This window comes from Lentinula edodes, assembly GCF_021015755.1.
Source record: "Lentinula edodes strain Le(Bin) 0899 ss11 chromosome Unknown C8R40scaffold_1, whole genome shotgun sequence".
In the NCBI taxonomy this organism is placed as follows: domain Eukaryota; kingdom Fungi; phylum Basidiomycota; class Agaricomycetes; order Agaricales; family Omphalotaceae; genus Lentinula; species Lentinula edodes.
Genome location: NW_025764307.1, coordinates 1,303,841 through 1,323,187, shown reverse-complemented (window position 1 = coordinate 1,323,187; position 19,347 = coordinate 1,303,841). Strand labels below are relative to the sequence as shown.

Sequence of the window (19,347 nt, the reverse complement as noted above, 5' to 3'; positions counted from 1 at the left end):
GGCTCATGGTCACTTGAGTAAGTTCTTCCAAACTCCTGCCAGTGTAAGGTCCAAAAAGAATACCCTTGGTATGTCATACATGAATGGTCATCCTTCGGATGTAGTCCGAGTCTGGTATAATCCTGCTTGACAAACAGGTAGACTGCTATCTGAAGGTAGTATCGGGGATGGGTAAACTAACCACTTGTGGTAGTATGGATATATGGTCCCTTCAACTTATTAGACTGATTCAGTATTGACTTTGACTGTCAATCTGGGTCTCAATTACAGTCCTCTCGATACAAATCTATACGTGAAAATGTCACAATTCACAGCATAGACGTCTAGCCAAAATTTAGGCATGTCAACGAAAGGAAGACCCTTTCAAGATTGACGAAGTAATGAATGCGGCTGAGAAGTATATGATTGGGAGTTCATTTGATAACTACTATCAAACACTTTCCATTGCTTCTTTGAGCCCACCAATTAATAACCCTAATTCATTTAGTAGGGGACACATTAATTTGCCGTTTGCTGCAGATGTTCCCAAGACAGATAGGAACTATCTTCAAGTATTGAAACCCAAAGTGGAAGACGAATTTAAAGACCTTCTGGGAATTAAATTAGAAAGTTTGATTCCAAGGGAATTGACGGAAGAACAACAGCAGATGGTTGCATTGAATAAAGACCTCATGGAGGCAAATATGAAAGAAATTAGAGCTGTGAAGTCATTACAGTCGCACTTCAAAGAAGGAGCAGACATTATGACGCAGTTAACATCAGTAATGGCACAGATGGCAAAAGAAAATGCTAAAGGAATGATTAATTCGATACCACCGAGTGGTCCCTCGAATCAATCTAATAGATTTGAAAGAAATACAACACCGAGAAGTTCGAATGGAACTCAGTGGGCATGTTTCTTGTGCAAGTCGACAGATCATTTTATGAATGAATGTCCACACTTGCTTGAATTTACAAAAAGAGGTTGGATGATGCCTGAAGGAGGTGACTCGAAGCATTACAAATTAAGAGACAATGCTAGAATGCCTCGAGACGATCCAAATATACCTCGATACAAGAAAATTGAACAAATGGCGAAAGACTTGGGATGGGATCGTGCTGAATCCTATTTTGCAAACATGGAAGATGACGAAGATGATAAAGTCATGGATCAGCAGATGAATCCTAACGTCAATCTAGCTGTTTGGATGACAAGAATAGAGGAACTATCAGATAGGCTTGGGAATTTGGAAGCACACCGAGAAGATGATGTTCGTGTGTTCAACCAAGATAGTTCAAATGGAAAAAAATAAGTACTCCAATGAAGGAGCAGGATCGGTCCATGAGAACTTTAAGATCCAATGCTGTAGCTCCGGAGGAAAGTGAGAAAGCAAAACGAAATCAATTTAATGATAATACGAAAAGATTAGTATTTGATGGGGTGCATATACCCAAGAAACCAGGTTTAATACCAGGTAAATTGGTTGAAACGACCAATGGAAATCAGAAAACAGTGAGATTTGAGGCTCCAAAGTCCATAGATCGGCCTTTGAAGAAGCCCTCAGTCATGATTGAAGACGTTGATGCATCGGATGACGAGGACACTATTAAATTAATTCCTTCGTCAAGACCAACGAATCAAATTAATAGCGAACATAGACCATATGATCATGTTCAACCTAGGATGTATCGTCCTATTCAAATTAATACACCTACGAAGGTACCAAAAGACCAGACGAATCAAATTGATAGTCATGGATATACTCCAGCCTATAAAATTAGGAATGAAGTCTCGAGACCAGGTGTAGAAGAAGATATAGCAAAGAAGATATTTGATGCTAAAGTGGATTTGAGTACAGAAGAACTAGCAGCTTTATCACCTGCTATCAGAAAGATTATTATGCGCAAGATACGCAATAGGAGAGTCCGTCCAAGGACTAAAACGAATAACTACGTATCAACTTTATCCGAAGATGGAGAAACTGAAATTTTGGACGAACCTTCTAGGGTACAGATGATTGATACATGCATTAGAATTGAAGATCTTTGGCAGGATCAGGCGGATATGTTTGAAGTCCTGACTGAAAGTCGTAATGACATCCCTGTGGGATCTATAGTGCAGAAAGACATTGTGGAAAGTTTTCTACGAGACCTTTCCATTGATGATGAACGAAGGAACATTGCCATAGTTGCTAATCAAAGCGTGGCATATGAAGACCATAGTGATCATCCAGTGGTAGTAGCAAATCAATCAAATGGATTACATGCGGTTACTCCTGAAATCAATAATAAAGATGAAGAGATTGAAAGTGTATTGGACCAAGGTTCACAAATTGTTGTGATAGATCGATTGATAGCTATAGGTCTAGGAATTACTTGGGATCCAGAATTCACGATCAGAATGCAAGATGCAAGTGGAAAATTAAACCAAACTCTTGGTTTAGCAAGAAATATTCCATTTAAATTTGGTGAAGTTACGGTGTACTTACAACTACACATGCAGAATAAAGCTCCATTTCAAGTGTTATTAGGGAGACCTTTTGACGTCTTGGTGGAAAGTGAAATTAAGACCTTTGGAAACGGAGATTCCGAGATAACAATCAGTGATCCGAACTCACACAAGAGGGTTACTGTAGGAACCTATCCTCGTGGCCAGAAAGGTCGAAACAATCGAATTAATACCTCACGGTATAATGAACCAAAGAATGTTACACCTGATAATGAAAAATCGACAGGTGAAAATGATTCAAAGGTAAATTTTCATTCCTCGATGAGTTGAGTAGTGACCAAGGAGAGGATGAATACGCTATAAGCTTCCACTTTGATGAAAAGCAAAACATCATATTAGATGGATACAAACGATGTGAACAAGAAACGTTCTCTAAGAAAGAGCTTTCTGAAGCATATGTTCTTGCATCTAGAGAACATTTAAAGTCTCAAGATGATCGAGCTGAAGAAATAATTGATTGTTACCTTAATCAAAAGACGATTGGGGATAAACAAGTATTCTGTGTATGGAGAGATGGTGTTTTAGGCGAATTGGACGATCAATTGAATAATGACCAATTCAATTTAAATCCTATAAAGTCATTCTTCCTTCAGAATGGAAGGATCAAGCCTAAACCCATACGAAGGAAAGTTCAGAAGAGGCGATTTGTTGAACCTGTACTACAAAATTTTAATTTGGGGGAGAATTGCAATAAATCTAAATCCACAGAGACCACACAGAATCAATGTAATAACGAAAACATCTCTGAAACGATCAGAGATGATAATTGGAATAAACCTAAAAACTCTCAGAGAACTAGGAAGAGAATGGTTCGATATGAAGTACTTAAAAGAAGAACTGAATCATTCCAAAGATCTCAACCGAGTTTTGAGAAAGTAATATATGAGTCGAGGCAACGAAAGAAAGGAAAAGCCCAGGACTCGAAAGACAAGAAGGGAAATATTCATCTAGACTTATTGAATGAACCTCCAACAAATAAAATTGAAGAACGTATTAAATTGAATCAGCAGGATAGGTCTCCTATCAATTTAATAAATGAAACAAATAAACAAGTGGTTAATGAAGCCATAGGAGTCGAGAAACCAATCAACTTGAATACAGAAGAAGTGTTTACGAAGTATAAACCTGTTGACAAGAAGGTTCACCCTATAAAGGCAACGTTACCAGATGAATTTAGAATTGAAAGACACATTCATGGTGATCCGTTGGTGGAACTACCTGAGTTGTGGAAACATCCTAAACCGTTTGTCCCTACGGGAAGATATACGGAAGAAAGGAAAGAGATAATAGACAAGAATTATCCCGAAGGATTTTTGTGGGAACAAGAGAGAGATCTTATGCATGAAATGATGTGTAAACAGGATGCAGGCTTTGCTTGGGAACCAAGTGAAGCTGGAACCTTTAAAAATGAGTTCTTTCCACCTGTGAAAGTACCTGTAATTCCACATGAACCGTGGGTTGAAAGGAATATACCAATTCCGCCAGGTATCTTCAAGGATGTGTGCAAAATAATTAAAAGTAAAATTGACTCAGGAATATACGAACCATCGAATGCTAGTTATCGTTCGAAATGGTTCTGTGTCATTAAGAAAGATGGCAAGAGTCTACGATTAGTACATAGTTTGGAACCTTTGAATAAGGTTACCATCCAACACTCAGGCGTACCTCCTGCAACTGCAGATCTAGCAAGATCCTTCAGTGGAAGATCTTGTGGAGGAACCTTAGATTTATATGTTGGATATGATGAACAAGAATTAGATCAACTGTCTAGAGACATGACGACGTTTCAAACGCCGTATGGACCACATAGGTTAGTAAAACTACCTATGGGGTGGACGAATTCTGTACCTATATTTCACGACGATGTGACATATATTCTACGAGATGAAATACCACATGTAACAATTCCTTACATTGATGATGTACCTGTAAAAGGACCATCAACTCGATATGAATTACCAGAAGGAGGTTACGAAACTATTCCAGAGAATCCTGGAATTAGACGATTTGTTTGGGAACATTTCCAAAACATGAATAGAGTAATACAACGAATGAAATATGCAGGAGGAACCTTCAGTGGAACCAAAGCATTTCTTTGTTGTGAGGAAACAATTGCCGTAGGACATAGATGTACCTATGAAGGCAGTATGCCAGAAGAACATATTGCTCAAGTAGTCCTAGAATGGCCTTCATGTCGTGACAAGACCGAGGTTCGAGCATTCTTAGGAACTGCAAGTCAATTGAGAATGTTCATTGCGAACTTTGTTAAGAAAGCAGCTTCTTTGACTAAGTTGACAAGTAACGTTCCATTTGAATGGAATGAAAAATGTGACAAAGCAATAGACGAATTAAAGGATGGAATCCGAGACTGTCCAGCTTTGAGACCAATTAATTTTGATTGGGATGTTTACTTAGCGGTGGATACCTCTTACAAAGCTGTGGGATGGTATATCTATCAAATTGATCCATCTGAGAAGAAGTTCTTCAATTACTTTGGATCAATGACTTTGAACGAACGTGAAGCACGGTTCTCGCAATCTAAGAGAGAATTGTATGGCTTGAAATTAGCATTGGAAGCTAGTTATTATCATGTCTATGGATGTAGACGTTTAACAGTTGAAACCAATGCGAGTTATATTAAAGGCATGCTAGATAATCCTAGTTGTGGTCCTAATGCAACCATAAACCGTTGGATTGAGCATGTACGCCACTATCACTTTACATTAATCCATGTAAAAGGTGCAACCCATGGTCCTGATGGATTATCATGAATCACACCTGGTGGATGGCAAACAAAGCGTCCAGAAGTAAATCCAGAAGATTACGTTGATGAGGATGGTGAGGAACTAATTAATTTTATTATGGGAGATGGGGAGACGGAAGAGCCATATCAATTTGATGATTTCAAAGATCAAATTGACCCTAGAAGTGGTTACTTATACGAAACAGCTCAAGAAGCTGATGATATTGAATTAGATGTACAAGAAGCTCTGGATGAAGAGCGAAGCTACGAGATTCGCAGGAACTACATGTTAGAATCCAAAAACGCAACATGTGAAGTCTTCAGTAGGAATTTGTTCCCTACTTTTGATGAAGAATTTGTACAAAACAATCCGTACCCAGAAGCACATAGATCTTCTGAGGGTAATAGATTGGACGAATTAATTCCTTTGATTGGGAAGTACTTGTCAAACCCATCAGATGAATTCCTGGGTGAAATGTCGAAAGATGAACGGATTAAATTTATTAGATTGATTAAGAAATTTCAAGTGGACGACCAAGGAAGGTTGTACCATAGGAATACTGATTAACCTGATCAACCACAATTAGTGGTGGAAAAAGAAAAGCGTATGCACATGTTGAATAGTGCACATGATTGTTTGGGACACAAAGGAGTCTTTGCAACGAATAATTTCTTGCAGAAACAATTTTGGTGGCCTGACATATATAAAGACGTGGAATGGTATGTGAGATCATGTCAGGAGTGTCAAAATAGACAAATGAAGCTGTTGAAAGCACCTCCTACTTTGATGCATACACCTTCATTGTTTCAGAAGGTACATGTCGATACAATGATAATGTCAATTCCATCTAATGGATGTAAGTACATCATCCATGGAAGGGATTCACTGTCTTCGTGGTCTGAGGCCCGAGCAGTAAAACATGAGAATGCTAGAACTTTAGGTGAATGGTTCTTTGACGATATAATTTGTCGTTGGGGATGTCCTGAAGAAGTGGTGACCAATAATGCAGGTCAAATGAAAAACATGCTAGCTTGGTTAGAAGAGAAGTATGGAATTAAAGGAATAAGAATTTCCGCCTACAACTCTCAAGCTAATGGCAAGATTAAAAGAGCACATTTGGACATACGCCAGGCCTTAATCAAAGCAACTGGTGGAGATGTATCTAAGTGGTTCTACTTTTTGAAAATGATACTATGGGCAGATAGAGTAACACCGAGACGTGGTCTAGGTTGTTCTCCATATTTCCTGGTAACAGGAGCTGAACCGTTGCTTTCCTTTGATATTGTGGAATCAACTTGGTTGGTGAATCCACCTAATAGAATCTTAACTAGAGATGAATTAATTGGATATCATGCTCAAGCCCTGTCGAAACATAACTCATTCATGGAGAAAGTACGACATAGAGTAGATGCAAACAAAGTTGCAGAGTTACTGACAAGACCGTGCCTACAGGTCAATAGCTATAGAGGTTCTGAGGCCGAATCTGGCCTGGGAATGGCCCGGGGTAATTCCGAGGTCCGGAACTGAGTATTGGCCTGTAGTACACACTGGGAGTGGGACGTCGGTGAAGCTATTAGCAACACCCTTCACACACTGTTGGTGTCCCCGGGAATTATGGCAAGAGTGCAAGATTGGGATGAGCAGCCTAAATGGGGTTCCTGATGATCCGGGAGTCCGGAAGCAAAGGGTAAAGAAGATATTAAAGACTGGGATAAGATGGTACACTTGATTTCAAGCTTGACTACAACGTACAAAGTATTCTAGCTTATATACATCCCAAATACAGTCAGAAGACCTCAATGAAAGCTCGGAATAATAAATAAATAGAATGTAGGTCACAAGGTTATTAATCCGAAGTCCGGCTGCTCCGGGCCGGGCCGGGAAGCGTATTGGGTGAATTGCATGCATATGACAGTTACGAAGATTCGAACAAAAATATAGACATACAATTAAAGATTGGAATTTCAAACCAGGTCAATTAGTCCAGGTTAGAAATTCTGGAATTGAAAAGAGTTTGGATAGAAAGATGTATCCAAGATATAGAGGACCTATGGTCGTGATCAGACGAACTAAGGGTGGCTCTTATATTATTGCTGAAATGGATGGAACAGTACTCAAGGAGAAGGTCAGAGCCTTCAGAGTATTGCCGCATTTTACACGAAATGAACTAGTTGAATTGCCAAACAATATTCACGAGCTTATCGACTTAACTGCCGAACAATTAGATTTAATGGTAGAAGACAAAGATGAATATTGGATGACACCAGAAAATGATTACATATTCGATGCCATACCGCATCTGAGACTCTCAGATCCCAACACTGACGAAGAACTCAGTGAGGAAGAGGATCAATAATTAGATTGAAACTCTGGTGATATACTGTTACAAATGAACATCATAAAATGAATGGCGATGGTAAGATGATGTATCCACTATACAGCTGTGATGGCGTAAAGACAGTAGGCATGGAATGAATGAATACGAATATAGGAAACCATGTAAAGACAGTGGATCAACACGAACAACTGTTTTTATAATATTTATGCGTTTTAAACGAATGCATCTAAATGAGGATGTATCAGTTTAAATGAAAATCAATTAGATGGATTGCAGACCTAGGCAGAGACGTGTCCTTTGTCTTCCATCATAGGAGTAACACCACGAGTGAATGGAGTGGTAGCTAGTTCGACGGTCTTAAGGACTGGAACAGCAATCTCTGTAGGAGTGACGACGGTGTCCTCGGAACCAGTGGTGGGAATACTCTGAGCAGTAGCGAAACTTGCGTCAGAAGCAGAAGAGTCTGAGCCAGAATCTTGGCGACTTTTCAAGATGCTGCAAGCTTCGTTCGCAATTACTTTGGCAATATGTGCACGAGTTGCATAAGTCTTGACCAGGTTTGCGTTAAATTCAAATTCAGCTGCCTGAAAGTTGAGTGTAGCAGCAATGAATTTGGTACTTTGCGACTCAAGAGGAGCTGGCGGAGTATCGAGATTAGAAGATACAACTTGAGCAAGAGCATGATTGATATGCTTGCTATGGGTCACTAAAACACGAAATAAGAATCCATTTAAAATGGATTTGAATTAAATTGAATTACCTTTATCTTCAGCGAGACACGACATACAGTTAGAAGAAACATAACTGTCAGCGTGGCAATGAACCTTGCTGAGAAGAGGAGAACCATCGTTCACAGCAGACTTTTCATCCTTATTGGATCCTTTGTTGGAACCACTAATTGGATAGGGAGTGCAGCGACGATTCTACGACATAGAATGAGTCGTGGATACAGAACATGATACCATTTTAACTTACCTTGATAAAAGAGAGAGTAGGCTTCTGTTTGAAACTGCGTTCAGTTCCAGACACCAACTCGTCCTCGGAGGCTGAGTTCATCTGAACAAAATTGATAAATCAAATTAATTGAGATTAGATCTGAAAATTTACCTCGACATCAGAATCGAAACGAACAGATCTAGGTTCACGTTTGATGTCACGAGAGGAAGCAAATCTAGTGGCTTTCTTTTTGGACTTCCTGATAAAACAAGAATTATCGGAATGAGTAGACGCCTCGTGATCCGAATGAACAGAACGAGCACAATCGAGGAGACGATTCCTGATGAAAGTGTTCTGAAAAGACTATTAATGTAAATGGTCACGAATAAAATTGATACATACACGAGCATCATTGGCAAAAGCCATGAACTTAAGATGTTGCTCGAAGTGAGAATCACTGACGATGTCAGGAAATAGTTTGTGCCCAAGACACAAAGTATCGATAATGCTCTGATGAGCAGTCAAATTAGAAATCTGTCTAACATGACTACGAAGTGTAACAGGCTTTTCCTGATAAAAAACGATTTAAATTGATATGTATCAATTAAATTGAGTGAATAAAACATACCAAGAGGTCATGAAGATACTCGGTAGACCGACGTAGGACAGAAATTGTTGCCTTGTCGGGATTGTTCGTCTTCTTGCCTTTGTACGAAGCAAGTAGCTGCTGCAAAGCACCCAAGTGGGGCTCTGCAACTTGAGCAACGTCGAGATCCTTCTTGTGATGGACAGGCATGTTGGGATGGATGATGATAGATGTTGATGGAACTTTGTATAGAATGAGAGCTCAACTGAGTTCGACTAATGCAAGTCGACTTGGAACAAATGACATATTGAAAGCCAATTGGCCTGAGCTTTTATACCGAAACAGTGAAATCGAGCTCCTGACCAAATTAGGACAACTGAGGACAGTTGAATTCTTTAGTTTGGGGGAGGAGGATATCGATGTAATTGAAAATTTACAAAATTTCAATTAGACTAATAGTTTTGCAATTAGATTGAATGGTATTGCGAACGCAGTGACCCAGAATTGATCAAAGTGATCATACAGAAGGTCAAAATATGCGGAATGAGTAAAGAAACTGCGCTCAGAACCTGAAAGTGGAGTTGAGAATACCTCCCGACGTTGTTATGATCAATGGTGAACAGAGATCGACTTGAGCACTCAGGACAATGAAGACAGTAAAGTCTTGCGGTCCTGATCTCGCGTGAAAATTCATGCCAGGATCCGGAATGGAGTCCTACTTTAAACCCCTATTTAAAGGTGGAACTCAGAGTTGGCTCGATAATTCGCAAGCACTCATTCAAATTAAAACAAGAATCGAGTTGAAAAGTATATGGAGTGAACCATGAATATATGAATTCATTCAAATTAAATGAGACTTAGTTTCACTCATTCAAATTAATAAGAAGATGAGCATGAAAGCTCGTAAATTGATATGGACAAGATAGCAAAAGGCTATCCACAAAAGAGCAATAGGTAAAGCTACCTACAAGAAATACAAGAAAAGATACAAATAGATATTAGATTAATAAATCTAATGAAAACAAAATGGTCGTGATTGACCAGTGGTCCTGAAAAGGTCCATAATGAGATTTTGGGTCTGAAGACCCGTAAAGACGATATGACCGCGAGTGGTCAGCTATAATGAGATATTCAGGTTATAAAACCTGTCCGTCCGTGAATGCATGAAAAACAAAATTAAAATAAAACAAAGAAAAATGAAACAACGCCCCAGAGACCAGCCACGATTAGAGAGTCTGTGCTGGCTCTGCCCCCTTTTCAGGAGACAGAGTTCGCTCGGCCAAACTCTCGATCGTAGGGTGATCCAGCTCCATAGGAAGAGATCCCCCTACTTGACTACTGGTATCTTCGTCCGCCGATCCCTTCTCCACATCGTTGAGGCCTTCCAAAGCCTCGGCAGCCGAGTCGGGAGGTGGAGAAGATTTGACCAGGTGGCCGTGTTCGTCTATGCTCGCCGTTGATTCCCCGGAATGGATGCTGCGTAGCAGTTCGATCCATTCGCCAGGAGTCCAATTATCGAAGTCTAGCCCACTCAAATTGAATGGACTAGGCCAACGGAACAAAGTGGCCATAAGGGTCCACTCGTTCAAAGAGATTGCCCGACGATTGGGCTCGGCAGTCTTGAGTGCCTCGAGTACGACGATAGGGACCTCTCCTGCCTTCTGCAAGTCCAGAATGCCTATGCCTATTTTCACTCATAGAGAAGTGTTTAGCCATAAACTGGGTGATATCTATCTATGACCAAAAAATGACCAGATCAACCTAGATCTGCCCAAACATCAGTTGAAAACCATGTAAAACACCCATAAAAGATATCATAGACACACTGAGAACCCAGACCTCTAATCTATACACAAAAGACAAGAAGAAATGATGTTGAAGCTATCAGAGCTATGACAGGTCCTTGAATCTGAGGCTAGGCCTGTACAGATGAAAGGAGGACCTGGAGGATGATGTTGAAGCTATCAGAGCTGTGGAAGAAAGCCAGTGTTCTCACCCAAATCACCAAAGTGACAGGAGATGGTGGTGGTAAGAGAGAAAGGAAGAGCTGATGGGATCACATGATTCTGACCTTTTTCACACAGGCCTCTGCTCAGAAACTCTGGCACCTGACTGAAACAGAACACATGATCAACACATCACCTGATCCAACTGGCCCCATGTGAGGTGCTACCTGTACACATCTGAGAACAGAAGTGAGGTGTGACCTGTACACATGTTGAGAAGTGAGGTCTGGCCTGTACACAACTGAAGAAGTGAGGTGGAAACACCTGTACACAACTGAAGAGGTGAGGAACACAGCCTGTACACTTCTGTAAAAAATCAGGTGGAACCTGTACACATCTGAGGGTGAGACCCTGTACAGAAGTGAGGTAAAACCTGGAGAGAGATAAATCTGTACACAGCTGAAAAGTGAGGTTGTGGAGAAACCTGTACACATTTTCAGAAGTGAGGAATATCTGTAGAGTTTTGGAGAGAGGAAGCAACTGAATATTTATGTACCTGTCAGAAGTGAGGAGGAGGCCTCCTGTACACTTCCAAGGTACTGAATGGAAGATTCAGTTGCTGGTGGGGATCTGTTGGTTTGCAGAGGCCTCCAGAAACGCTCCCTACCCTTGGAATCCGCCTTCATGTCGAGACCGCAAGAAGAGTTCACGTGTTGTATTGAAGAGGGATCCAATCTGTTTCAACTGATCGTTCAAGTCAGTGGCTCGTCGTAATGAGTTTGCTAGATCTAAAAGCAATCAAATCGAATTAAATCAAATGGAAAAACTTACTATGCGTACTGCTAGTTGAGGCCTTATGAAGCACATTGAGCACATCCATAGCCAGTTCCACGTCCAAGGAACCCAAGCACTTTAAACTCCGTGAGGAGCAGGCCTGGCATTTGTATCCTGGCAGTGGAGCCGAATTGGCTTCCAAATCCCCTCGAGCAAGCGCCAAAACGCAAGCCTGACTGGGGAGGGAAGGCTACATAAATTGAAACATGTTAGCAATTACATTAATTAAAACGTCAGAATAAAACCTACATCGCGAATCACCCGGTTCACCTGCATTAGATCCTGCATAGTAAAACGAGCATTTTGGGTCTCTAAGATGGAGCCCAGCTCAAGAAACTCAGGATTAATGGCAAGAAGGGGATTCTTGCGATTCAAGGCAGCGCTATTCTATTAAATTAATAGAATTAGTATTAACTAAATTAAATTGAATCACTGTGACTTACCCTGGCATGTGCAAACTTTGGAAAAGGTGTGAAGGCACCAGTTGACTGCTCTGGAAGTCGTAGGCGTCCTTGAGCATCCGCCAAGAGTACCGGTTGGAAGGTACTCTCTGGGGAATGCTCAGGAGCGGACTTTGTGGCAACCTTTGTAACTCGTTTGGGGACGGACACCCGTTTAATCGAATGACGAGGCAACGAAGCTGCAATAGAATTAAATTAAAGAAATAAAAACGAAAAAGCAATGATGAAATCTTACCAGAAATTGAAGATGTTGTTTTTAGGTGTTTTGGAGGAGGCGCAGCGTCCTCCTCCTCATCCTCATCTTCAGACTCTACTCCGTTGGAAGCAGAGTCGTCATCAGAAACGACTACTTGTCGGGATTTGCCTTTTGCAGTAGTTGGGGCGATTTTCCTCGAATGAGGAGGGAGTCGAACTCTTTTATAAACCATGGCAGAAGGAGTAGGCTTAGAGGCTTTGGAATCTTCGACTACCTTGACGGTAGTTTTGGATTTAAGCTCTTTCCTGCCCATGGGACCCTTGGTAGACGAAGAGGAAGCCCGAGAAGCTGAACCTGCAGATGGGAACCCGCCTAAGAGCTCATTATCTGAGTCTTTGGAACGAGTAGAACGAGGTGGAGAAACTGAAAAACAAAGAGAACAAAGTAAAATGAATAAAATGAAATGAAATTAAGAAAGAAAATAATACTCACAAAATGAGGAAGCGTCAGCCTTGAGGCTTTCGACCTCCCAATTCCTTCGAAGTGCCCTAGGGGGCACAGCTTGTGCTTTAGTGGCAGGGGGAGGCGAGATGACATCGGAAACCTTGGGAGGCGAAACTGCCTTTGAAGCCCCAGGAGAGCCTTTACTGCATAATGAGGCAAAGACATCCAGTTCTTTGGAAGGCGCCAGATGCATCATGGCGCTCCCTTCGCGGAATTGAAGACAGAAAGGAATCGGAATAGTGGGAAAGTGTTCAGAGACAGGAGCATCCTACAAATCGAATTAAAATGAATAAAAGAATTAGCGTCAAAAGCAGGAAAGATTTACCGAAGAAGAAGACCGATGTTCAGGGGGAATTCCCCACTGCTGTAATAAGCTATCGCGAAGAAATTCGGGGAGATGGGCAGATAAGAACTCGGCAGCTAGAAGGATTTGTTCCGCGAACAAAGGGCAATTCGCCCTTCCCATCCAGAATTCATGAATATAAAGCTAATAAGAACAATTAAAATAAATAAAAGCAATGAGAAGTGAAATACGCACCAGATACGGGGCGGCTTCCTCAAATAAATGATATAACTCCATTGGATCGGTTTCAATGGAATCCTCATCCCCACTTTGTAACGTCCGCACAGCCATTTGGGCTGAACAATATAAGTCCAAGCCTGAGGCAACAGATAAAGGACGCGAAGTGTCGGCAGGGAAACAAAAGGGGACCAAAGGACGAGGATACGAAAAAGCTGGAAAGATATTTGATCCATCGAAATCCAGAGAATTCTGAGAATCAAGCATAAGGGGGGAGTAATTTCCCTGTTGAAGACGAACAAAAACAGCGCTCTCGAAGAACAAAGGGAGTGTTGATTTGAATAAGAGACCCGCCAGAATTACCTGGGCCTCCATAAGAGAGGTAGGAAGAAGCGTGGTCGAAACTGCAGCCTGAGTTTGACTCGAAGTGGCAGCCATTTTGAATTGATAAGAACGAGATGGAGGAAGAAAAGGAAAGGGAAGAAAACGGACTTCAACGAAAATTTGTTGAACCCCATGCCCTGAACCAAATAAACATACACACTGAATCAGCGCGTACGTCAGAGCAGCTCTCCATGAAATGGAAGCTCGTTCTGTGACTAGATGATGAAAAGATTGTGAATTAAAATTTCGAAATGTGATACGAATACCGAAAAAGTATCCAATTCAAATTGAGCGCTAAATTGTTACGATTCGTAGCAGGCGTGTGAATAAATTGATAAGATGAGCGCTAGAAACCCATTTGAGGGCATCCAAATTGATTGGAGAGCACGGAGAAGTAGAGATCCAAACCCAGTGATTTAAATTAAAAGGAGATATAGTCTTGTCGAATCAATCTAATAACAGATTGGGTATCCTTTCCCTATACAAAACTACGAATGACCGAGGACGGTCAAATTCTTTAGTTTGGGGGGGATGACACACCTAAATTTTGGCTAGACATCTATGCTGTGAATTGTGACATTTTCACGTATAGATTTGTATCGAGAGGACTGTAATTGAGACCCAGATTGACAGTCAAAGTCAATACTGAATTAGTCTGATAAGTTGAAGGGACCATATACCCATACTACCACAAGTTGTTTAGTTTACCCATCCCCGATACTACCTTTGGATAACAGTCTACCTGCTTGTCAAGCAGGATTATACCAGACTCGGACTACATCCGAAGGATGACCATTCACGTATGACATACCAAGGGTATTCTTATTGGACCTTACACTGGCAGGAGTTTGGAAGAACTTACTCAAGTGACCATGAGCCAAGGATTGACTCGAAATGACTTTCTAGAACTCAGGAATTATCAAATACTCTTTCTAGAACGAGATCATGCATTAATCTAAAAGACTGCGATTTAGTCTAATAGACCAATCAGGTTGCATGGTTGAGGAAAATGACTAGAAGAACGATCGAAGTACTGCAAGGCTCCGAAGATATATCAAATGAATGTCAAAGAGTCCTGACATAGAAAATATTGAAGAATGCAATTAAATGAATACTATGCGTAACTCCCTTGATAGAGTATAGGCACAATGGGTGTCTGTTGAAAGAGAGAAGCAATTAGTTTAATCCAGATGAATCAGATTGATAGGATTAGAATCGAGGAGAGCTGATTTGCCTCCGGACGAGGTGACAAATGATCGAAGTAAGTGTTGAACAGCAATGACAGTTGAACACCATTCGAGTCATTCTCCAAAAAACAATTAAATTAAATGAATATCGAAGTACCTACCTATGTTTGGAGGTATACTAGAATCTTGGAACCAATATGGGCCAAATAAGGACATATAGATTCAAATTAAATGGTATCTGACTGATTGTAGAAGTTTCCTTGCGGTTCCGAACGTTTATTGTATTAAATTAATTGTACTGTGCGACTCTATATTCTGTATGTATAAATAGTGTGTTGAAGGAGACTGCACTTGTTGAAGTTGAAACACACTGGAGCGCCCTTCAGCTAACCCAAACAGTATGCCACCCAGCTCAGTGCAGAGAATGTCAATGCCTTAATACAAGCTCAGTAGGTTGTGCTACAGAGTCTTGTAGTTGCTCAGTACTCCAATAAACACAGTAACAATGACCAGAGTCAATATAGTATGAGTATTGATTTGTATCTTTCAACTGTAGTAGGAATACATGTTTGTTTGGTCTTGTATGTACTAGAAACGCATGAGGCGTGATAATGGGTGTCCACAATTGTGCGCACCTATGAAAACTAACTAACTACAGTAACACTAAAGAAATAGCTAAGTTATGAGTTGTAAAACTAAGTAATGAAGTCTGTAAGTACTTTGTACACTAAGTAAGTCACTACAGTGATAACTAGGAGTGATGAGGCGCTGTGTAATGTATGTAGAAAGTGTTCTATCACTACAGTATGCTCAACATAGTGATCCGAGGTATCTGGAATACACTTAAGTGATTTTGGGACGACGTTGCAGTGCTAATCCGTAAAAAGGAAAGACACACTCCCGCCAGACTGAAACCTCTTTGCTAGCAGCCATTCGGGCCTGGCACTTGTGAGTATAGGAACATTGTGTTCTGCTCCTTGTGACTGCGAGAAGTATATCCAGTTGTTGGGTATTCTTCGAACTTAGGATCAGTCGTTGGTCTTAAGGGCAAATCACGCTGTGTGGTTGTGCCAGCACATAGTTCTAGCCCTCCGTAGGGGTCTGTGTGTTTCGGTTTTAATTTACTTTGATTCAAAAACCCCAATTCTTGATATACCCATATCAATACAAACTAAAGCACAAATCGTGCTGAATCTACCTTGATCAAAGGAATATATCGAATCCTTAGAACGGTTCAAATTGATTGATTAAAGCTTCTTACTTAGCTCTCAAAGCTTTGCGGAACCTTTGCCAACGCTACCCCTTGCTATTAAATAAATTTGATAGCAGTGAACTCGCATATTGTGTATTAGATTGGTTGGTTGGAGTGCCCATTAGATTCCTTCCTTTCTCTTTCACACAAAAACAAGGCAAGCTCGTTACCGTTGGTGCGTCGAGCTCGCAACTTGATAGCATGGGCTTTGGCTCTCAAGGTGCAGGAGAAGCACTTTGTTAGCTGCCCAAGTCCAGTAAGAGCCAAGCAGGCCACAGTGCGGTTATGCCTGTAATGGGGACTTGGTTTTTCCCTGACGGTCTTTCTCATAGTTATGGGCAGAGTATGCGAGCGTACTTTTTTATATGTATTTCCCGAAGGCCAAAAGTGGCTCAAAGACGGTCACTTCCATTACAATATTGCTCGATGTATTATCATATTTCTTAACGTCCATAAATATTGACTCTATGTTTGTTCTCTCCCATTCCTTTGAACGGGAAAATTAGCAAATTCTCCAGTAGCACTACCGTTACTGTTACTGAGTTTATTACATCCAAGCTACTAACCATATAACCATGTCATGATCAGACATATCACCGGTAACTAATATGTCAAATGTACCGCATTGGTAATCCCGTAGAGCGCTTTTTTTGTCTTTCGTTCTAACATTATCTAACTGGTTACTGCAGTGGGTAAAAACCCGTGCATCTGGTAGACTTCTGCTCGTTTCTCGGGACGCCATTCCTCCAATGTTGCTATCATAAAAAGTACACCCCTTTTCATCTCAGATTGTCATTGTTTCATGTCGTTGTCAGATCTACATGGATTATGATCACCCAATTTACATGCAGAGTCACTGATGCCTCCCCATACTTCATCTACCCACAATCCAAGCCCTTTCTCAGAAACACATGTATCTACCAGCTTGCTGTCAATGTTGGAAGAAGAGATCTTTGCAAGATCCCATGCCGCTTCACAGTCCTCCTCGAAACTAGTGTTCATCTCGCCACCAAATAAAGATACTTCTTTTGTACTTCCCGACCCGGAGTCTCTTACTTCAGCTAACTATGGTCAGTTTGCCCTGAAAACTACCGCACCAGCAAATCGAGAGTTTCTTGAACACGAAGCCTGGTTTTGTGGTGCAGTCATCCAGCTGCATTTGATGCCCCGTGGAGATGGAGACAAAGCTAACATACTTGAAGATTATGCACTCAATGCTTTGACTTCCTTGAATCAGCATAAAAAGAGCCAATGGATTCAGCAGTCTGATCCAATTGGTGCACATATCATCGATAATCGTGGGTCTGCTGCTTTATACTGATTCCTGAATTGTCTTGACTAAAACCTCCCTCCTTTAGGCTCTTACTTTTGGACTTTTTCCTGCCTCACTCCGGGCGACCGAAAGTCCAAATGCTATCGATGCTGCCTCCAACCTACCAAAGGACGTCCACACTATAATTGATCGTTACGACTTGGATCCTCATTGCCATGCCTGTCTTGCCTGCCCAAAATGCTTCAAATTACATGAATTTTCACCACAATCCATTCAGCGCAATGAGGAATCTTACCGAAATGATAAGAAGTTAGATAAATGTGTTACATGCAGTACCACTTTGTGGCGAATACAGAGGATCGGAAATCGTTTTTTTTGTCATCCCTATCCGTAAACAGCTGTTTCAGGATCTAAAACAGTGGCTTGGAAGGATATTTAATAAGCTGTTCCCGGCATGGAGGAAGCGATGGAGAATCATCTGCAATCCTCACCTGATGATGGAATCCCTCATGATATTAGAGACTCTCCAGTTTTTAAGGAGATACCTGGTCCGGATGGAAAACCATTCATGCAACTGGATGAAAACTCGCATGATTTACCTGTGATGTTTAGTCTTGGCTATGATGCCTTCCACCCTTTCCATTTCAGTAACGAGAAATCCCATCAGTTCCACTGCCATATATATGGTGAATCTTTGCCTACCGGAACATCTCAGATATATGGCACTTGTGACTGTCTTCAATGGTGATCCCAATGTGAATGATATCAATCACATTCCGGATTGGATTGTGGATTTGCTTCTGCCATTTTGGGATGGTGTATATTTCACACAAACATGCTCTCATCTATTGGGGCATGTTGTGCATGCAATTCTGATTCCTATTATCTGTGATGTTGTTGGCGCTCACCATGTCTTGGGATTTGGCTTACATTCACACAAGTTATTTTGTACCCAATGTCTTCTTCTCAAATCTGACATAAACAATATCGACATGGCAGCTTGGCCAAAGCATAACCTCCAAGAGCACTGACTGAGGGCACAAGAATATCACAAAGCTACTAGTGATGAAGAACATGATCACATTGTCAACACATATGGTGTTCGATGGACAGCATTACTATGATTACCTTACTGGAACCCGATTGCACATACTGTTATTGATGGTATGCACCTGTGCAAAGGACTTGCTGAAACCCATGTCCGTGGTGTCTTAGGAATCGAAGGTGACACAAAACCTAAAGCGACATTGAAATCCAAATTCAAACCACCAGCCGCACTTCTTTGCTCTCTCTGGGATGGAATTCGGAAAGCTCCAGAAAATTTATCACAGTGGCTTGATTCTAAGGTCAACAAAAATACTACTGTTTTTTTATGTTCTTGTCTCCCGAATGTGCGAACCAATGTCAATAAAAAGGAGCTTATTGAAGCTCTTGAAACTTGGGTGCGATATTCAATCTCAGTTCAGATCCATATATCTCTAATATACAAATATGGCAGCGCAAGTCTGTTAGTGAAGAAAGTGTACCCATTATTCCACCCCTACAGTATATTTCTCTTACCTGGAAGGGTAAACGAAAAGAAATGGCAAGCTGCTGTTAAAGTCATGACTGAAAACAAAGTGACCAGACTGGGGATTGAACCCAGGACCTTCTGGTTATATTCCAGATGCTCTAACCAACTGAGCTATCTGACCTTGG

General features: G+C 41.1%; 1 protein-coding gene and 1 non-coding gene across 2 annotated transcripts; one reads left to right on the top strand and one right to left on the bottom strand.

Annotated features, from left to right (window-relative positions):
- Positions 1-17,235: 17,235 nt before the first annotated feature.
- C8R40DRAFT_1164743 (uncharacterized protein) lies at positions 17,236-17,697 on the top strand (the record flags this gene model as incomplete). The annotated part of the gene is made up of 1 exon (XM_046230554.1): positions 17,236-17,697. One exon carries the CDS (start codon positions 17,236-17,238, stop codon positions 17,695-17,697), a length of 462 nt encoding a protein of 153 aa, XP_046092428.1.
- Positions 17,698-19,269: 1,572 nt separating this feature from the next.
- C8R40DRAFT_t8 lies at positions 19,270-19,343 on the bottom strand. The gene has a single exon. It is a non-coding gene; the product is annotated as a tRNA-Ile (tRNA).
- Between the last annotated feature and the right edge of the window lie 4 nt (positions 19,344-19,347).